Source organism: Scardinius erythrophthalmus, assembly GCF_964197995.2.
Source record: "Scardinius erythrophthalmus genome assembly, chromosome: 1".
Classification (NCBI taxonomy): domain Eukaryota; kingdom Metazoa; phylum Chordata; class Actinopteri; order Cypriniformes; family Leuciscidae; genus Scardinius; species Scardinius erythrophthalmus.
The window spans coordinates 53,632,406-53,650,934 of NC_138221.1; the positions used below are offsets into that span (position 1 = coordinate 53,632,406).

An 18,529-nucleotide genomic window follows, 5' to 3' on the forward strand; every position below is an offset into this window, starting at 1 on the left:
GTATTTGGCAAATAATTTCAGGGGCAAATAATAATTATAAACAATAGCCCTACATAAATAACTTTTGAATCGCTATTTGGATAAAATAGGCTGAGATAGATAGATAGATAGATAGATAGATAGATAGATAGATAGATAGATAGATAGATAGATAGATAGATAGATAGATAGATAGATAGATAGATAGATAGATAGATAGATAGATAGATAGATAGATAGATAGATAGATAGATAGATAGATAGATAGATAGATAGATAGATAGATAGATAGATAGATAGATAGATAGATAGATACTTGGCAGCAGAAATCTACTAATGAAAAAAATAAACTGAATTAATGTCTATAAAACAAAATTGTTCCGCCGGTATACAAATTCGTAAAGAAACGATAACAAATCTAGTTCAGAAAGCATTGCGTGGTCCTCGTCTCCAAGTCCTCATCTGAAGAAAGTCTTTGGTCAATAGGTCTTTCCAGAATTCAATACTGAAACAAAAGATATGCCCACAATGCAGGTGGTCACCTTGGCACACAACTTAGCTTCACCAAAAAGAAGTTTTGAGAGCAAACCCTCACCTTTTTATTAAGAGATCATGTTTCTTCAGATGTTAGTTCTGAAAACGTTGTGAAGACAGCCCCCCTGTCCGGTGAAGGAGGGACGCTATTCTATTAAACGTGAACATGCTTGAGTTATCTGCTGCGCCCGGCACCTCCCAGAAACTTTGGGGTATAAAAGCCAGGACCTAGAGTTGGTTTAGGCAGTAGGGAGTTTCTGCTGGGGTCTGGATTGGAGTCACAGAAGACCGGACCCTACCGTGTATGATTGGAGTCTAAAGGAAAAAAAAGAACTTCCCTCACCTCAAAGAGTCTACATGTCTAATATTTAGACATGTTCAGCTTTGTGGATATTCGGTTGGCGCTGTTGCTAAGCGCAACGGTGCTTTTGGCAAGAGGACAAGGCGAGGATGATCGTAAGTATAACTTTTCTACAGCTTTTCAAGCTTTGCTGGAGGTTAGTGGGTGCAAAAATGAAGCAGTGAGTCTATTTTGTGATGCTGTCGAAGGAAAAAGCAAGAGAAATTATTCTCTCAGGACAAAAAAAAAAAAAAGTCATGCAGGCGTTTTCCTATAACCTTTAGCATAGACTATGCTTTCTTCTGGAATGGGAGAAGAACATTTGCTTAGTCTGGATATGCATTAGACCCACTGGGCCTTTTCACGCTCTGCATGCGTGAGCCTTTGGAGACAAGTTGGCACAGGTTTTGGAGATTCTCCTCCACGCGCAATGTGTTGCCCTCAACAGCTGCTATATGAGAAAAGTAGACAGGGAGGAGAAGATCACATATTCCATAATGTGCTCAATACTTGAAAATGAACTGATAAAAATGTGGAACCTAAAACTTTGAGAGAAATACAAGTTCAGATTAAATTCATTGCCTAGTGATAAAATTGGCCAGTTGGGGGGAAAACCAAGCAACTTGGTAACAATATAAATGTTCAATTCCAGCAAAATAATCTGGATATGGGCGACATCCATTTAAAAAAGTTTTCCCCCAAACAAAAAGAGATGATCTCACTCTTGGGTAAGCATCTCTCCAAACTGGAAAGTAAAGTCTGCTACGTACATTAAAACAAAAACACTTGATTTTTTGTACAATAATAAAGAAAGAAGAATAGTTTAAATGTTTTTTTCTTTATTTTTTTTTTACTTTTAATTAATATTCCAGACCCATAATTTTATATCTGAAGGGCTTACGTTTTTCAGACGGTATCCCAGCGCCACTTGGTGGTTAAATGTGCAATGACATCATATTTTGACAATCCCCCACCCCATCCCTTTTACTTTCCCCCCTCTGTTATGGTGATTGAAAACACATGCGGACCCAGCATACTTTCCACTGAAGGAAAACGTTAGCCTTTGCCAAGCCGACAGTTTTCAATTACTTCATGATGGACGGTGAGCTTCAGCAGACGTGGAAATTTTCCCTCAAGCTTTTCCCACTGAATAATGGAACCTGGACCTAACGGCACTACGCCACCTAGGGGTCATTTTCAAACCAAACATTTTCAAGCAAAAGTAAAGGTGTGCGTTAACATCCGCTATTCTGTTACCATGCACGTCTACGGGAAATGTTTCCAAAGCAAAATGCTGAAGAGATGGCCTACTTTCAGTTGATATAATACCAAATCCTTCACATTTCCCCTAAGATCTAAGTTTAGAAATCTGGAGGTTATGACTTAAAGTACATTATCAGCATTTCCCACCTTCCGTCACTGATTTAGGCTCACGTGGATGACAGTAAACAAGAAACACGCCAACCTGAATATTTAATATAAATCCTATGACATAGTCAACTAGCAAACGTTTACATTTCTACTTTTACACTCATGCAACTCTTTTACTCGTTATAGGCACAAGTGGCAGCTGCACATTGGACGGCCAGGTCTACAATGACAGGGACGTCTGGAAACCAGAGCCATGCCAAATCTGCGTGTGCGACAGCGGCACCGTTATGTGCGACGAGGTGATCTGCGAGGACACAACCGACTGCCCCAACCCAGTGATTCCCCACGACGAGTGCTGCCCCGTCTGCCCAGACGACGGTACGACGCCTTGATTCTCACGCATCGGGGGGGTTTCCCCCTTACCTTGGGCAAACAGAACAACCCCACCACATCCCCCATTAAAAATGTCTGGGAAAATTCTTATGGATCCACAACATTCACTCCCTTGGATTTTTAAATATGACCTTCAAGCTTCAAGCCTTATGGTTATTCACTGGATTAATTTGTCGCTTGGTTCTTGGTCTAGTAGGCCTAAATCGAGGCTCAAAGCCTCAAATCTAATTGGGGAAAACCAGAGACTCATTTGTTTGGCTGATTGTTGATTAGAATTGATAAGAGACATCTAATTGATTTCTGTTTTTATATGATTTTAATTTTTCTTTTCTTTTCCCCCCCTCAATTGTATAGATTTCCAGGAACCCAGTGTTGAGGTAAATGTTGCTTTACTTTTATCAGTTTATATTGCCTCAAATAAGTTGTCAGTTCATTGCTTCATAGAAGAATCTTGGGAAATGTCCAGTAAATTGCAATAAGCACAGCATGCTCAAGGCATCTTTTGAACTCATTTGAAACTAGTTAATTAAAAGTTGTTATGTTTATTTATCTGGGAAAACAAATCCTTACAAAATCCTTTGTGTTCATCACTCTCTCTTAGGGACCTAGAGGTTCTCCCGGTGAGAAGGGTGACAGGGTAGGTTTATATTTCTCTCTTTTTATGCATCCATTTGTTGCCTCATCAAGGGTTTTGTTTACTTGATGAACATCTTTTAAGTTCTTGAAGACCAAAAAAACATGTCATTCTAAATCAGCTGTCACTGCACAAAAAGATTTTATCCCTAACATCTATATAAATATTTTATATTATGCTTAAAATATATATTATGCTTAAAAATTATATTATATTATATTGTATGTATATGTATGTTATATAACTATATGCTAAATGTTACATTTCTCGTAGTTATAAATTCTATTTTGTAGCTTATCAGACTGACATTGGATTTTATCTAAAACAAATTTAAATCTGATTTATTTGAGATTTTGATTTGAGTTGTTCAAGTGTTTGTTAGCAAGGTTATGCATGGTTTGTTATGCATGATATATATATATATATATACATTTTTTAACTATATATATATATATATATATATATATATATATATATAAGTACTCATACATAAGTACCAGCAGCACTAATGATATGCTTTACAGAATTACGCTAACACATGCAGATGGTTTAGTTTGTCTTATTATATGGTATTTGTGGTGTTTTAGCTGCTCTTGTGATGAGGCACAGAAAGATGATTTGGTCTATATATATATTTAATGTAAAAAGACAACTGAATTATATATCAGCCCACCACTTTCCACTAATTATACCTCTACCAAGTAAAAAGGACTGATCTATAGATGTGGTGCATCATTTTGAATTGTAAGGGCTTTAATGTGAGCTGGACTCAGTCTACAAACCTTTCTGAACCATAGTGTAGCACCTGCCTCATCCCCTTAAATCCTAATTTTTCCTTCTCTTGATCTTTAACAGGGTCCTCCCGGGCCTGCTGGCAATGATGGAATCCCTGGACAGCCTGGCCTTCCTGGGCCCCCAGGCCCCCCTGGACCTCCTGGCCTTGGTGGAGTAAGTATCTTATCCTAAAGTGGGAAAATACTAAATTTCTCCAACCGGTAAAAGGTGTGACTTAAATGTACCTTCAGGCAGGTACAAAACTTCCAGAGTTTGTCTAGGCCAGAATCTGAAATCAGATCACATTTAAAATACCTTTAGGTCACAGGGCTGACAAGTTTCAGCACCATTAAAGTGGACAGCACCCTTGGGGCAGTAGCTACAGTTGCACACGGGCATTCAAAGCTTTGGATTAAGTTTAAGATAAGCCCCTGAACATGAGCTTGCTAGATACATTCAGCTACGTTTTATCCTGTCCTGTGCTGAGATGAGCACAGATCCCTTTTAAGGGTCTCTGATCTCATCCTTTGTAAGAACTAAATGGACCAAATTACTGACAAGGTCTTTGCTTTTTCTCCTTGTCCCTCCACAGAACTTTTCTCCTCAGATGTCTGGTGGCTTTGATGAGAAATCCGGAGGAGGAATGGCCGTCCCAGGCCCCATGGTAAAAATGCACACGTTAACCGACACATATTCCTAAACATGCATGCATCCTACAAACCCCTGAGTGATGCAAATACCACTTCAATAAATGTACAATATGCATGTCCACTTATTTCTCTCTCTATATAATCACCATTCATCTTTTTATTAACAGACAGCATCAAATCAGCTGCTGCATTACAAACACATGCTTAGTATATTCTTGATCTAAACATAACTCACCGTAGGCCAAGACAAGGCATGTGGAGCATGTAGCTTCAAACAAAATATCCCTTGAACAATATGTTCACCAATTGTTACTTTTTCAGGTTTACTGACTGTATCTCCTTTTTCTCTTTTTTGCAGGGACCTATGGGCCCTCGTGGACCCCCTGGGCCTCCTGGAGCTTCTGTGAGTACAATTCTTAAAAGTCTTGTCATCCTGACATATAATATTTTGTGAAATTAGTTTGGTTACTGCAATTTCATACCTGGGAAAATCAGAATACATTTAATTTTAATTAGATCCACCCAGGAAGTCTAAATGAGCTACAACCTTTTTCCTCAATGCTTATTTTAGCATGTAATCTCGCTCCTATCATGTAACAGTGTTCCTCAGGCTTGTGCTTTTTGTAATTTGTGCCCTTTGTCCTTCTCTACAGGGACCCCAAGGATTTACTGGTCCCCCTGGTGAGCCTGGCGAGGCTGGTTCTCCTGTGAGTATCTAAACAAATAATTTGTACATCTATCCAGTCAAACACTAAGTAAATATCTGAGGTCAATCACTTTACCCATTCACATTCACCCACATTAATAGTACTCTCACCTACTTCGATATGTGCCTCCAGTTGGTCAAAATGGTACAGTGTTTATGAATCTTGACCTCAGGCACCTAGATTGCTTTTCTACTGAGTGGATGCATGACATCCAGCCTTTTTATTTGTATGACAGAGGTCTCTAACTGGCCAGCAAAAAGTCATTTTAGTCAATATTTCACTTTTTTCATCTGGATAATTCACTCTGCCAAAGTGTGACTCACTCATGCCGCCACAATGTGAAACAAAAAAATACACTCACATGGACACAAATGTTTTTCCTAACTTAGATTTTTTTTCTGCTGCTTTCCTGCTTTAGGGTCCAATGGGTCCCCGTGGTGCTGCTGGTCCCCCTGGAAAGAACGGAGAGGATGTAAGTAATCCACATCATTTTTAGATTTTGGTTTAAGATGATGTAAGAAGAACCTTTTTTTTTTTTTACTTCATTAGTTAATGCAGTGCAGTTCTGTTATAGTACAGCATATTGTTCATCTAAGAATTCGGGGAGCCGAGCATTACATTTATCAACGTCATAGAGAAACAGATAAAGAAACATCAGGAAACAGTGACAGTGAAATAGCAAACATTTATCCTAATTCATTCTAGGGTTTAACCAGTGATTCAGCTTCTTTCTCCTTTTCTCATCTGTTTTTCTCTGACTATGTAGGGTGAGTCTGGCAAACCCGGTCGCCCTGGTGAGCGCGGACCCCCTGGCGCACAGGTCAGTGTTGCTATTCACAGGATTTCCGAATGAAAACACTTTTGTTATAATTGCATTCTTTTAGTTATTAGCATTATGGTGTTTGACCCACAAAAGGAGAAAAGGGTGTAAAATGCCTTTCTCTTTCTCCCTAGGGTGCTCGTGGATTCCCCGGAACCCCTGGACTTCCAGGCATCAAGGGACACAGAGTGAGTGCTCTAGCTCTAGGAAGTGGTTCCTCTCGTTTGATGACTATCAACCTGTGTCTACATGAATTAAATCTTTACGTGCATCCTCTGTACCTCAGGGATTCAGCGGTCTAGATGGAGCTAAGGGAGATACTGGCCCTGCTGGACCTAAGGTGACATCAGAATTTAAAATCAGTCTTACACTTCAACCTAACTTTCACAGTAAGCAGACCACTTAACAGCCTGCTTTGCTCATTAGGGTGAGGCTGGTTCCCCTGGTGAGAACGGGACTCCTGGTGCTATGGTAAGGATCATCGATTCACAATCGATTTGCATATTTAAGCATGACTTTCATGCTATTTTGCAAATTTATTTCTCTCAGATTCAACATCCACATTTGCAGTCCTTTCTAATGTAGCTCTGTTTTCCAGGGTCCTCGTGGTCTGCCTGGCGAGAGAGGCCGTGCTGGTCCTCCTGGCTCTGCTGTAAGTAACCCTTATAACCTTATAACCCTGAAGTGATCTGTACTTTGTTATTGTGATGTAACCAACAAGCATTTCACAGCTTAACCACATTTTCAAAGGATCATTTTATATGTGTTTAGATAATCCTTCAAACATAAAACAGGGTTTTTATAAATCCTTTATCTAAATCATGTCCTCTCCAGTGCACAGATTACACTTTGAATATATAAATAATGAATGAATTCTCAATTTTCTACATTTTTCAGGGTGCTCGTGGTAATGATGGTGCTGCTGGAGCTGCTGGTCCTCCTGTAAGTAGCCTTTTTTATCTTATTTTTTTATAAATAAAATAGACCAGATTATTTTTGTAAAGACACCAGATCTGAATTAATCAGGAAAATGATGATCAAAAAATCACTCGATATAATTTATTTTCTTTTTCTATTTTTAGGGCCCAACTGGCCCTGCTGGTCCCCCAGGATTCCCTGGTGGCCCTGGAGCTAAGGTAAAAAAAAGTCTCATTTGTTCATATGATTACACAAATTCAAACTCCATATCAAACCAAACAAATAGCTAGAGTTCCACAAGGTGGGCCAATAGAGCCAGATGTCGGTGTTCTCGATAACTCTGTCGATCATCTCGATTATGTAGGCCAACAATGAATGAAGAATTGATCTTTGGAAATGTGTTAGTAGGTCAAAGCTTATTTATTTGAACTTATTATTTGTTTGGAGTCATCCACAATAGATAAATGAATAGAAAGTCATCTATCTGAAACTTGAGATGACATACAAACTTATTTTCTAGCGTCATAGAGATATTGATCATCTTACGTTTTTTTTATGGACTATAAACACAATTCTTCATTTACACTGAGAATTGAGATCCCCCGTGTAGCTCTGCATAAGTGTAATGTTGACCCATCTCACTCTTGCTCTTTGCTTTCTCCAGGGAGAGGTTGGTGCTCAGGGATCTCGTGGTGCAGAGGGACCCCAGGGAGCCCGTGGTGAGGCTGGTAACCCTGGCCCTGCTGGTCCTGCTGGACCCGCTGTGAGTAAATCTTTTCAATCACCAAATATAATTTTTGTTTTTTGTTTTTTTAAATTTCAATTATTTGTGCAGTTCAGTCCTGACCACCTTGTCCATTTTGCTTTCCTTCTACTGTAGGGTAACAATGGAGCTGATGGTGCCGCTGGTCCCAAGGGTGCTACTGTAAGTATCAGTTTAATCAAATGCTCTTGTTGATAAAAGTTCTTCTTTAGGCCAACATATTTCCTCTTCCTGGATTAGAATTTAGGTGTTAGTAAATTAACGGCATATCTTTGTTACTCTCTGCTGCCACCTGCAGGGCACTCCTGGTATTGCTGGTGCTCCTGGTTTCCCTGGACCTCGCGGTCCTCCTGGACCTGCTGGAGCTTCTGGTTCCCCTGGCCCTAAGGGTAACACCGTAAGTGTCCATTTCTTCTCAGATCATCAGCCACATTTTTTCAAACAAAATGTGAATTATTTCACACAATTACTTTTTACATTTTACAGGGTGAGGCCGGTGCCCCTGGTTCCAAAGGAGAGGCTGGTGCTAAGGGAGAGGCTGTAAGTATAAACTTCATTTATTTGATCTAGAAAACATTGTCACACTCTTCATTGTTTCTAAAACTCCATTTTATATCAATCTTATCATGCTAATTTAGTTGAAACATTCCACAGCTTTGTAAAAACAGTGCCTTAGGACTAAAAAACAACTATTTTACAATAATTGATTTATAATCTGACTGTTTCATTTCTAACCATCTTCCTTTTTCTTGTGTGCTTACCCAGGGTGCCCAAGGAGTTCAGGGTCCCCCTGGCCCACCTGGTGAGGAAGGCAAGAGAGGAGCCCGTGGTGAGCCCGGTGCTATTGGTGGTCGTGGACCCACTGGTGAACGTGTATGTACCCACACTTAAACCTCTCCAGATAATCGAAGTGATCAGTAAGAACCTTAAAAGCGGCCTAGACCTTAACAATAACACACCTCTTTGTGCAGGGTGCTCCTGGTGCTCGTGGTTTCCCTGGTGCTGATGGATCTGGAGGTCCTAAGGTGGGTCTACAAAAGATACAAAATGTTTCATAATATTTAACATCCCTTTTAGTTAGAAACTAAACAGAAAATAGGCAGAAAATCTGTTAAGGATATTATCATATTTATATATCAAATTTCATCAGTGGTAAATGGTGCAACTCTTTCTGATCTCTGTGACAGGGTGCCCCTGGTGAGCGTGGAGGCCCTGGAGTTGTTGGACCTAAGGGTGCCACTGGTGAGCCTGGCCGCAATGGTGAACCTGGTATGCCAGGATCCAAGGTGAGAAAATTGGCATCCACAGGAATGATATATGTATTATTGGTGGGACTGATTGTGTATTAGTATGTCAGTGTTTGACCCCCTCTCTCTTCGTGCCAATTACAGGGTATGACTGGTAGCCCTGGCAGCCCTGGACCTGATGGAAAGACCGGACCAGCTGTGAGTACCCACACAATTCTCCATAATGTCACAACAAATCCACTACACTATATCAGATAACCCAAATGCATGCTAAAGTGGTCTAGTATACTACTGGTTGGATCCAGTGTTTGATATCCAACAATATCAAGCCTAAAACTGCTTTTGACACCTTAGATTGTTTATTCCAGAACATTTCAAGAAAAATAGGTTTAAAAAAATAGACTTAAATCAGTCAAACCATTGGCCTGGTTTCACAGACAGGGCTTAGATTAAGCCAGTATTAGACTGTAGTTCAATTAGGATATTAAAGTAGCTTTTATAAACGTGCTTTAGAAAAAACATTACTGGTGTGAATCTTGAGACATTTAATTTGAATGAATTTTGTGAATTTTTTGAGACATCATGATATTTTAAGATACGTCAGTGCCAGTTGCTTTAAAACTCAACTCAAAGTTGGGACTGTCTGGGACTAGACATAAGCCTTATAAGTAATTAACTAATGTTAACTAATGAAACCTTATTGAAAGGTGTTGCCATTCATTCATACATACCATCTCATACCCAGATATCTGTAGAAAAGGATCAAAGCTCACATGTCTTTTTGTTTTATATTTAATAGGGTAATGCCGGACAAGATGGCCGCCCTGGACCACCTGGCCCCATTGGAGCCAGAGGACAGCCTGGTGTCATGGGATTCCCTGGACCTAAGGGTGCTGCTGTGAGTGCACTAAACTCTCTTGACTCTTTCAGTTTGAAACAAACTACACTATAAAATGTGAGTATTCTCACTGCATAGCCAAAATGCAGACAGTCACACCTTGATAGCTTATATTTTATGTCTAAGAAACCTTTGAGTTCTGGTTCAGTGTGCGATTGTTACAAAAAGCTTTTTAAGAGTGATGTTTATTTTTGCCCCTGTGCAGGGTGAGGGTGGCAAACCTGGTGAGAGAGGTGTGATGGGTGCTGTTGGTGCCACCGTAAGTTAGCTTTTGTTCTACACACCGTAACTGTTTACAGTTATCTTTGACCCTTTTTGGTTCATAGCGTCTTAGTCTGGGCCTTATTCTATTGTGTTTTATGTTTAACTATAGGGCGCTCCCGGTAAGGACGGTGATGTTGGTGCCCCTGGTGCTCCTGGACCTGCTGTGAGTAGCACTATCCCATAATACATTTGTCATTTAACATTATTTCAGCCTCTTTTAAAACAGTGGTCCTGCTAATACATTATACAAACTGTCTCAAATATTCATATAATGGCTATAAATATAACATTAAAATATATAGCTTCAACTTATATTGTTCTTACACCTACTACTTTACAATAATACTTACAATAACAATGAGGTATAACTACTTTAATGAACCACTGTGTCTCTTGATATTGTTTTCATGAATAGGGGCCTACTGGAGAGAGAGGAGAACAGGGACCTGGTGGTCCTCCTGGATTCCAGGTGAGTGTGCCAACTCATCTTACCCATCCCATCCACTCAATACACAATATTTTGTTATAGACATTGCCATCAATATGCTGATCTATTTTTTGTGCATCTAAATGACAGGGTCTGCCAGGACCTATGGGTGCTACTGGTGAGCCTGGCAAGTCTGGTGAGCAGGTAAGTTATGGAGCTACTGTTTATTATATACAATAAACCAGAAGATGTGATCTAAAGGTTTTAAAATGATTAGAGGGGATTAATGAAAGTTCAGAATTGCTTGCTAGGGTACTATGCATAAACATGCACTTTCTTTGAGCAACAGCAATTAAGTCTCTTGGAAACCCTCATCAGAAATGAAAGGCCATGCGACACAATATTGATTTGCCTTCTTTGGCCTATTACAGGGTGCTCCTGGAGAGGCTGGAGCCCCTGGACCTTCTGGATCCAGAGTGAGTATCTACAGCATGATCAACAAATGGCACATTAGCCCATAATTCTAATTCTAGTTCTAGATTTGTGAGATGGACAAGAACTGATGGTATCTCTATTTACTTTTTCCCCAGGGTGACAGAGGATTCCCTGGTGAGCGTGGTGCCCCTGGCCCTGCTGGTCCTGCTGGTGCTCGTGGTTCTCCTGGTTCAGCTGGTAACGATGGTGCCAAGGTGAGTCTCACCTGTCCTGACACACTTTGTTGAAGTGATACCACACATTTACTGTGAATGGCTAGGCGAAATCCAGAGGATGTACCAAAATACGAGTCAAAGCCCTGAAGAGTATGATTTCAAATTGCCATATGTATCAACGTTAAGATGAATTTTTTCTTGCTTTCTTAGGGTGATGCTGGTGCCGCAGGAGCTCCTGGCGCTCAGGGTCCTCCCGGACTTCAAGGAATGCCTGGCGAGCGTGGTTCTGCTGGTCTGCCAGGTCTTAAGGGTGACAGAGTGAGTACTAATGATGCACAACTTTCAACTTCTGTCAGAGCTGTTCCTGACAAGAAACTCAATACTAATTCACAGCAATTCAAGTGAGCAAATGAATCGAATGGCACAGATTCTCAAAACTGATAACAAACTCTTATCCCAGGGTGACCAAGGTGCCAAGGGTACTGATGGTGCCGCTGGTAAAGATGGCATTCGTGGTATGACCGGACCAATCGGACCTCCTGGACCTGCCGGAGCTCCTGGTGACAAAGTGAGTGTTTTTTGTGCTAGATTCCATATATCCATAATCACTGATGATAACTCTTACAAAGTTGAAGGGCATGTTCAACCATGGTTCTGTCATTTGTATTTTAACATAGGGAGAGACTGGTGCACCTGGACTTGTTGGACCCAGTGGTGCCCGTGGACCACCTGTAAGCACAATCCTTGATGCTCAGATATACTACACAACATTGATCATTTGCAGAAACATTGAAGTTCTTTTACTAAAATGATCTGATGACATCACCTGTTTTACAATTACAAATAGGGTGAGCGTGGAGAGACTGGTGCTTCAGGACCCGCTGGATTTGCTGGACCTCCTGTGAGTAACAAACTCTAGTATCTATATAAACTTATAAAGTGTTTTAACAATTACAGGCCAGTTCTAAGTTCAAACGTCTAATTTCTCTCCAACAGGGTGCCGATGGTCTGCCTGGTGCTAAGGGAGAGGCTGGAGACAATGGTGCTAAGGGTGATTCTGGTCCTCCAGGACCTGCTGGAGCAACTGGCGCCCCCGGACCTCAGGTGTGACCTTCTCAGATCAGCTCTTCATCAAAAACAGATATACGGTCCTTTGGATCTATAAAGTTTGATCCATGTAATAGTCATGGTTGTCTTTACTAATGTTATGTCATCCAAATTTTTAATCAAATTGATTTGTGCCATACAGGGTCCTGTTGGTTCTACTGGTCCCAAGGGTGCCCGTGGTGCTGCTGGTCCTCCTGTGAGTATGACTTTCATATTCCTGGGTGATGTGTCAGTTCTTGGCACAACTAAAAATTAAGTATGTTATGCTTTTAAAGACATTTGGAAATTACATATCACAATTAGACTAATTCATTTTTACTTTTTTGTTAAGGGTGCTACTGGCTTCCCTGGTGCTGCTGGTAGAGTTGGACCTCCCGGCCCTGCTGTAAGAACCTTCATGACAAGATTTTGATAGTAGTAATTTGTACATCAAATAGGTAATTGTGATTCTCTTCCATGATTAACAACGGTTCTCTAATTGCTTTTTGTTTTTCTTAGGGAAACTCTGGACCCCCAGGAGCTCCTGGACCCGCTGGTAAGGAGGGCCAGAAAGGTAACCGTGGTGAGACTGGACCTGCTGGGCGCACTGGTGAGGTTGGTTCTGCTGGACCACCTGGTGCCCCTGGTGAGAAAGGAAATCCCGGAGCTGAGGGTCCCACTGTAAGTCTTTCATGCCGATCGATATCATTATTGCCTTACCTTGTGGCCTTGCTAAATACATGACTGTAAGCAAACTATGAATATAATATCAGTTACAGTGCCTTGCAAAATTATTCAGATGACTTAACCAGTTCTCTTCTCTCAAATCCTCACATTTTTTGGCTGTGTTGTATGTGCACAAGTTAACATATATTTATGTGAGCATTTAAAATGCTATCCTGGTGTCATCTGACCACAAAATGTTTTCCCACATCAAATCTTTTTGAGTAAAGGCCTGTAAACTCTGTACCAAGGAGAATACTTCTTACTGGCCTCTCAGTTTCTTCTCTCACAAGTCATTCCCAGAATGAAAGACAGGATGGTCTGAATTACCTATGGTTTGAAAGAATTAAAATTAAAATAATTCAAAATATTTTTTTTCCTAATTCATGGATTTGTTTCTCTTTATTTGATGCTCGTTAGTCCTCATTTTCACAGTTATCTTACAAATTCACAACTTGAATGGTTATACTTTAACGGAGAGCTTTCTGTCTACCAAATGTGGTAGTTATTTAATCAATTATAGGTATAGTTCAATTGTTAGACAATTATGTGCTTGTTATCACAATTGTTTGGCCTAATACAATCTTTGGTAGAGGGTAATAAGATTCCTCCTCTGTCTTCCTTCTTGATCTCCATGCAAGTATAAATTAGTATATATGTATACATGATTTCTAGCTATAAGAACACAGAACACAGTTAAATAAAGACATGAATAAAATAAATACTGCCTGTGATGAACTTCCTATTTTAAATTACTAATATCCCTTCTTCTTTTCTTGCAGGGCCCTGCTGGTACACCTGGACCTGCTGGTATTGCTGGTCAGCGTGGTATTGTTGGTCTCCCTGGACAAAGAGGCGAGCGTGGTTTCCCTGGTCTTGCCGGCCCATCTGTGAGTATTCTGGTTTCCTTGTTTTACACTCTTTGATGGCTCATCTACTGCCATACAATAATTAACTTGTTTTATTCAGCCAGTATCTACTTTCAAGAGTTTGTCTGGTTGGAAAGTTGGTTTCTTAAGCATCAATCATGGTAAAGCATTCATCATACTTCTCTTCATCATTCCATCTAGGGAGAGCCTGGCAAACAGGGACCTTCTGGTCCCTCTGGTGAACGTGGACCTCCAGGACCCATGGGACCCCCTGGATTGGCTGGACCTTCTGGCGAGCCTGGTCGTGAGGTAAGGATGCATACATATACACCAATACCTGTTGTATTTCATTGACATAACCTGAAACTATAGAGTCCTGCCTTGTTGACACCTATGTGCTTTGCTTTACATTAGGGTACTCCAGGTAATGAGGGTTCTGCTGGACGTGATGGTGCTGCTGGCCCCAAGGTGAGCTTCAGACTTAATGGTTTCCCATATTGCAACACATTCAGTAGTCAAACCTCGTTACCCCACATTAGTTTGTGTGACTGTGGAGATGTCCCTTAAAAAATTCTGTTCTTCTGCTCATGACATAGGGTGACCGAGGTGAGACTGGTCCTGCTGGCACTCCCGGTGCTCCTGGACCTCCTGGTGCTCCTGGACCCATTGGCCCTGCTGGAAAGACTGGTGATCGTGGAGAGTCTGTAAGTGTCCCATCTCCAAAAATGAATTGAACTGGTGATGGTTTAAAAAGTTTGGGAGTAGATTAGTTTTATAGTCTGACAAATTTGACAAATTCATTTTTTCCTTCTTAGGGCCCTGCTGGTCCTGCCGGTGCTGCTGGCCCTGCTGGTCCTCGTGGACCCTCTGTAAGTCCTGAGTCAAAGACTTGAACCACAAAATAATTTCCAAACCAGACTCTGTGTGTAGCTCTGTCTGTGGTGTACACAATACTGTTGTCTGAGGTGTAATGTCTTTATTCAGGGACCTGCTGGAGCTCGTGGAGACAAGGGTGAGGCTGGTGAGGCTGGTGAGAGAGGCATGAAGGGACACAGAGGATTTACTGGAATGCAGGGACCCCCAGGACCACCTGTAAGTGACTCTGTTTAGCTTATGGAACATACAGTTTAAATTTCAAATGTAATATCCACAGCTTGAAAAAATAATAATTTTCATTTCTTTTTTTCTTGTCACTAGGGACCTTCTGGAGAGCCTGGACCTGCTGGAGCTTCTGGACCCGCTGGACCTAGAGTAAGTATTATTATAAAATATATAATCTTGCTGCATATTTGTACTACCATTCTTTCTCTGATGTGATCAAGTAGTTAAATTATATACACAGTGTTTTGGAGTTCATTCTGAGTGGATTTGGATGTTTTCTGTTTTTGTATTAATAGGGCCCTGCTGGATCTTCTGGAGCTGCTGGTAAGGATGGTATGAGCGGACTTCCTGGACCCATTGGACCTCCTGGACCCCGTGGTCGCAATGGAGAAATTGGACCAGCTGTGGGTGATTCTTTCTTTTTCTTCATGACTATGCACCCAGTAAACCAAACATATACTTTAACCCCGCCATATTTGGTTTACTCTCTGATATAGGGATCTCCTGGAGCTCCCGGACCCCCTGGACCTCCTGGACCCTCTGGTGGTGGATTTGACATCGGCTTCATTGCCCAGCCACAGGAGAAGGCCCCTGATCCCTTCCGCCACTTCCGTGCCGACGATGCCAATGTGATGCGCGATCGTGATCTGGAGGTTGACACCACCCTCAAGTCCCTGAGCCAGCAGATTGAAAGCATCATGAGCCCAGATGGCACCAAGAAGAACCCTGCACGCACTTGCCGTGACCTGAAGATGTGCCACCCAGACTGGAAGAGCGGTACGTTTCTCAATTGCCCAATTCTAAATTTCTAAATTCTACAGTCATCATACTACATTGTCATGCTTACTTGAATCCTCTCATTCCTCAAAAACAAAACACAGGAGAGTACTGGATTGACCCTGACCAGGGCTGCAACCAGGATGCCATCAAGGTTTACTGCAACATGGAAACTGGCGAGACCTGTGTCTACCCAACTGAGTTCTCCATTCCCAAGAAGAACTGGTACACAAGCAAGAACATCAAGGAGAAGAAACACGTCTGGTTCGGAGAGGCCATGACCGATGGATTCCAGGTGAGAATGTCAACTAGGCCAAAAAGTATGACCGATTTTTTTTCTTCATGTGTCTGTTTATTATATTTGCTCATTTTCTTGTACTTTCTTGTGCAAACCTACAGTTTGAGTACGGCAGCCAGGGCTCCAAGGCTGAGGATGTCAACATTCAGCTCACCTTCCTGCGCCTCATGTCTACTGAGGCCTCCCAGAATATTACATACCACTGCAAGAACAGCATTGCATACATGGACCAGGCTTCTGGCAACCTGAAGAAGGCTCTTCTTCTGCAGGGCTCCAACGAGATTGAGATCAGAGCAGAGGGCAACAGCCGCTTCACATACAGTGTCATTGAGGATGGTTGCACGGTGAGTTCTAACTTCTAGATCATTTCCTTATGTGACTATCGCAGTCATTCAGCATCTCAATATCACAACAGTACTGTTTACTTGAATATGAGAGCTAATACAAGATACATTATTAAAATGACAATTAATATAAAAGCATTGTTTCAATGTGATTACATTAACATATATTCATTTAGCAGTAGCTTTCATCTGAATGAACTTTACATTAATTTAGCAACATAAATGTTTATTATTATAGCAACATAAAGAATGGTTTGGCAAAGGTTCTAATTCTATCCCTGTTTTGCTTTTTCCATCTCTCCAGTCGCACACCGGTGCATGGGGCAAGACAGTCATTGACTACAAAACAACGAAAACATCCCGTCTGCCTATTATTGACATCGCCCCTATGGACGTTGGTGCACCTAATCAGGAATTTGGCATTGAAGTTGGCCCAGTCTGCTTCTTGTAAAAAAGAAATCTGGACTTGAGATTGTTTGAATGCGTGTGTGTTTTTTTTTTTTCTAGCAATCATCTCTCTAAAATCTTTTCTATGCATTAAAACCAAACCCTAGAATTCAATTTGGCTGTCCAAATGGTCCACTTGCTTAGACCTGTGCTTCAGAAGACAGTGGTTGTGTGTTACCAGGCTTTTTTTGGACCACTATTTTGTCACCAGCCACACTGAGGATACTTTAGAAGATTCATTTGTTTCACTGACAACAAGAAAATAATATATACTTATAAAGAGTAAAATCCCCCTGGAGTTTTGAAGACACATCGCAGTGACTTTTTTTCAACCACTGAGGAAGGACAATGAAAGAGCGAAACCAAATGCTTTGTACCATGTTCAGGTGTTAAATAAATCTGTAAAATGACATTTAAGTGTCTTTGTGTTGTACCCATTAGGACCACCGGGTGCCCAATGCCAACGTTCCTCTCAAGAGTCACACAAAGTACTTCTAGTAGAGACAGGGGTTCAACTTTGTTTTGATGTCTTATGGCTACCTCAAAAAAGAAACCTGCAATTCCCAGTGTTGACCAACACCAGGTCAGGATTTTACTTGGCAGAAGTATGGTTAAAAGATCAGTTGACAGCTGTAAAGGTGCTATTTCCTCATGAGGTCCTGAAAGCTTTAAAAGTGATGTATTGTTAGTCGCTTTTGCTCACAGGGCCTTTGGTGCTAAAGAAACCCCAGTATCTTGCTTCCCAGTTGTAACAGACGCCTCTCTTTCTCAAGTGCAAGCTAAGAGCCAGACAGCAGAGCTTTTGTTAAGAAGCAGTACTGTAGCTGTGATGCAGTCTTTTCAAGTGCAGAATAAGCAGGTGGAGTCTGTTTTTATGTTCCAAACACCTTTTGACACTTTTTGGTTGTTGTCTTTTGGTTTCTTTACAAAATATCCCCCCAAATGTTGTCCAGTTGCTTCCAGCTATATCCCCACTTCCTTCCCACCCTTCTGTAATCAGGATTTGTTTTGTTTTCACCCAGGGTTTTTTAAAGCATAAAACAGGCAATCAAATAGAAAAGTCCTAAAATTATGAGAGAAGCACACCATAGGGGGGTTAAAACAAGAAGATCTGTACCTATTTTGTATATGTATAATAATTTGAGATGTTTTTAATTATTTTGAATGCTGAAATAAAGCATGTTAAGTGGTCGACCTTATGTTTGTCAGAAGTGATCTTGACTCGTCCCTGACTGCCCAATGGACTTGAATGAAGCACAGCTTGCACCTGTTACAGTTGTTTTTACTAAAAGGAAAGATTAAAGAAAATATCAGAAATGTCTGCTACTTTTTTTGGGTGCTTTTTTCATGTTGTTGTTTTTGCTAAAGTAGTTTATTATACTACTGAGCAATCCATAACCAACAGGACATAAACTTAAGCAAAATAACTTAAAGTCAGCAGAAAGAAATACTGCATGTTCTGGTGCTTGCGTGTACTAACCTTGTGCTGCCTTGAGTCGCTTATGTTGACAAAAT

The 18,529-nt window shown here is 41.0% G+C and overlaps 1 protein-coding gene across 1 annotated transcript; it reads left to right on the top strand.

The window, feature by feature from the left end:
• The first annotated feature begins 755 nt into the window (after positions 1-755).
• Positions 756-18,213, top strand: col1a1a (collagen, type I, alpha 1a). Its single transcript, XM_081386856.1, has 51 exons — positions 756-969; positions 2,411-2,602; positions 2,972-2,994; positions 3,219-3,254; positions 4,107-4,199; positions 4,618-4,689; positions 5,034-5,078; positions 5,329-5,382; positions 5,801-5,854; positions 6,149-6,202; positions 6,337-6,390; positions 6,489-6,542; positions 6,629-6,673; positions 6,801-6,854; positions 7,100-7,144; positions 7,285-7,338; positions 7,785-7,883; positions 8,001-8,045; positions 8,182-8,280; positions 8,370-8,423; positions 8,649-8,756; positions 8,855-8,908; positions 9,071-9,169; positions 9,275-9,328; positions 9,930-10,028; positions 10,234-10,287; positions 10,402-10,455; positions 10,708-10,761; positions 10,870-10,923; positions 11,151-11,195; positions 11,310-11,408; positions 11,580-11,687; positions 11,830-11,937; positions 12,047-12,100; positions 12,217-12,270; positions 12,366-12,473; positions 12,619-12,672; positions 12,808-12,861; positions 12,975-13,136; positions 13,961-14,068; positions 14,249-14,356; positions 14,462-14,515; positions 14,644-14,751; positions 14,863-14,916; positions 15,032-15,139; positions 15,245-15,298; positions 15,445-15,552; positions 15,646-15,925; positions 16,030-16,220; positions 16,325-16,567; positions 16,872-18,213. Exons 1-51 carry the CDS (start codon positions 888-890, stop codon positions 17,016-17,018), a joined length of 4,347 nt encoding a protein of 1,448 aa, XP_081242982.1. The 5' UTR covers positions 756-887; the 3' UTR covers positions 17,019-18,213.
• The last annotated feature ends 316 nt before the right edge of the window (positions 18,214-18,529 follow it).

Coding starts and splice junctions, on each gene's coding strand:
- col1a1a (XM_081386856.1), top strand. CDS start 888: ATGTTCAGCTTTGTGGATATTCGGTTGGCGCTGTTGCTAAGCGCAACG. Junction 11,688..11,829: donor CAGGTCTTAAGGGTGACAGA/GTGAGTACTAAT, acceptor CTCTTATCCCAG/GGTGACCAAGGTGCCAAGGG. Junction 14,752..14,862: donor CTGGTGATCGTGGAGAGTCT/GTAAGTGTCCCA, acceptor TTTCCTTCTTAG/GGCCCTGCTGGTCCTGCCGG.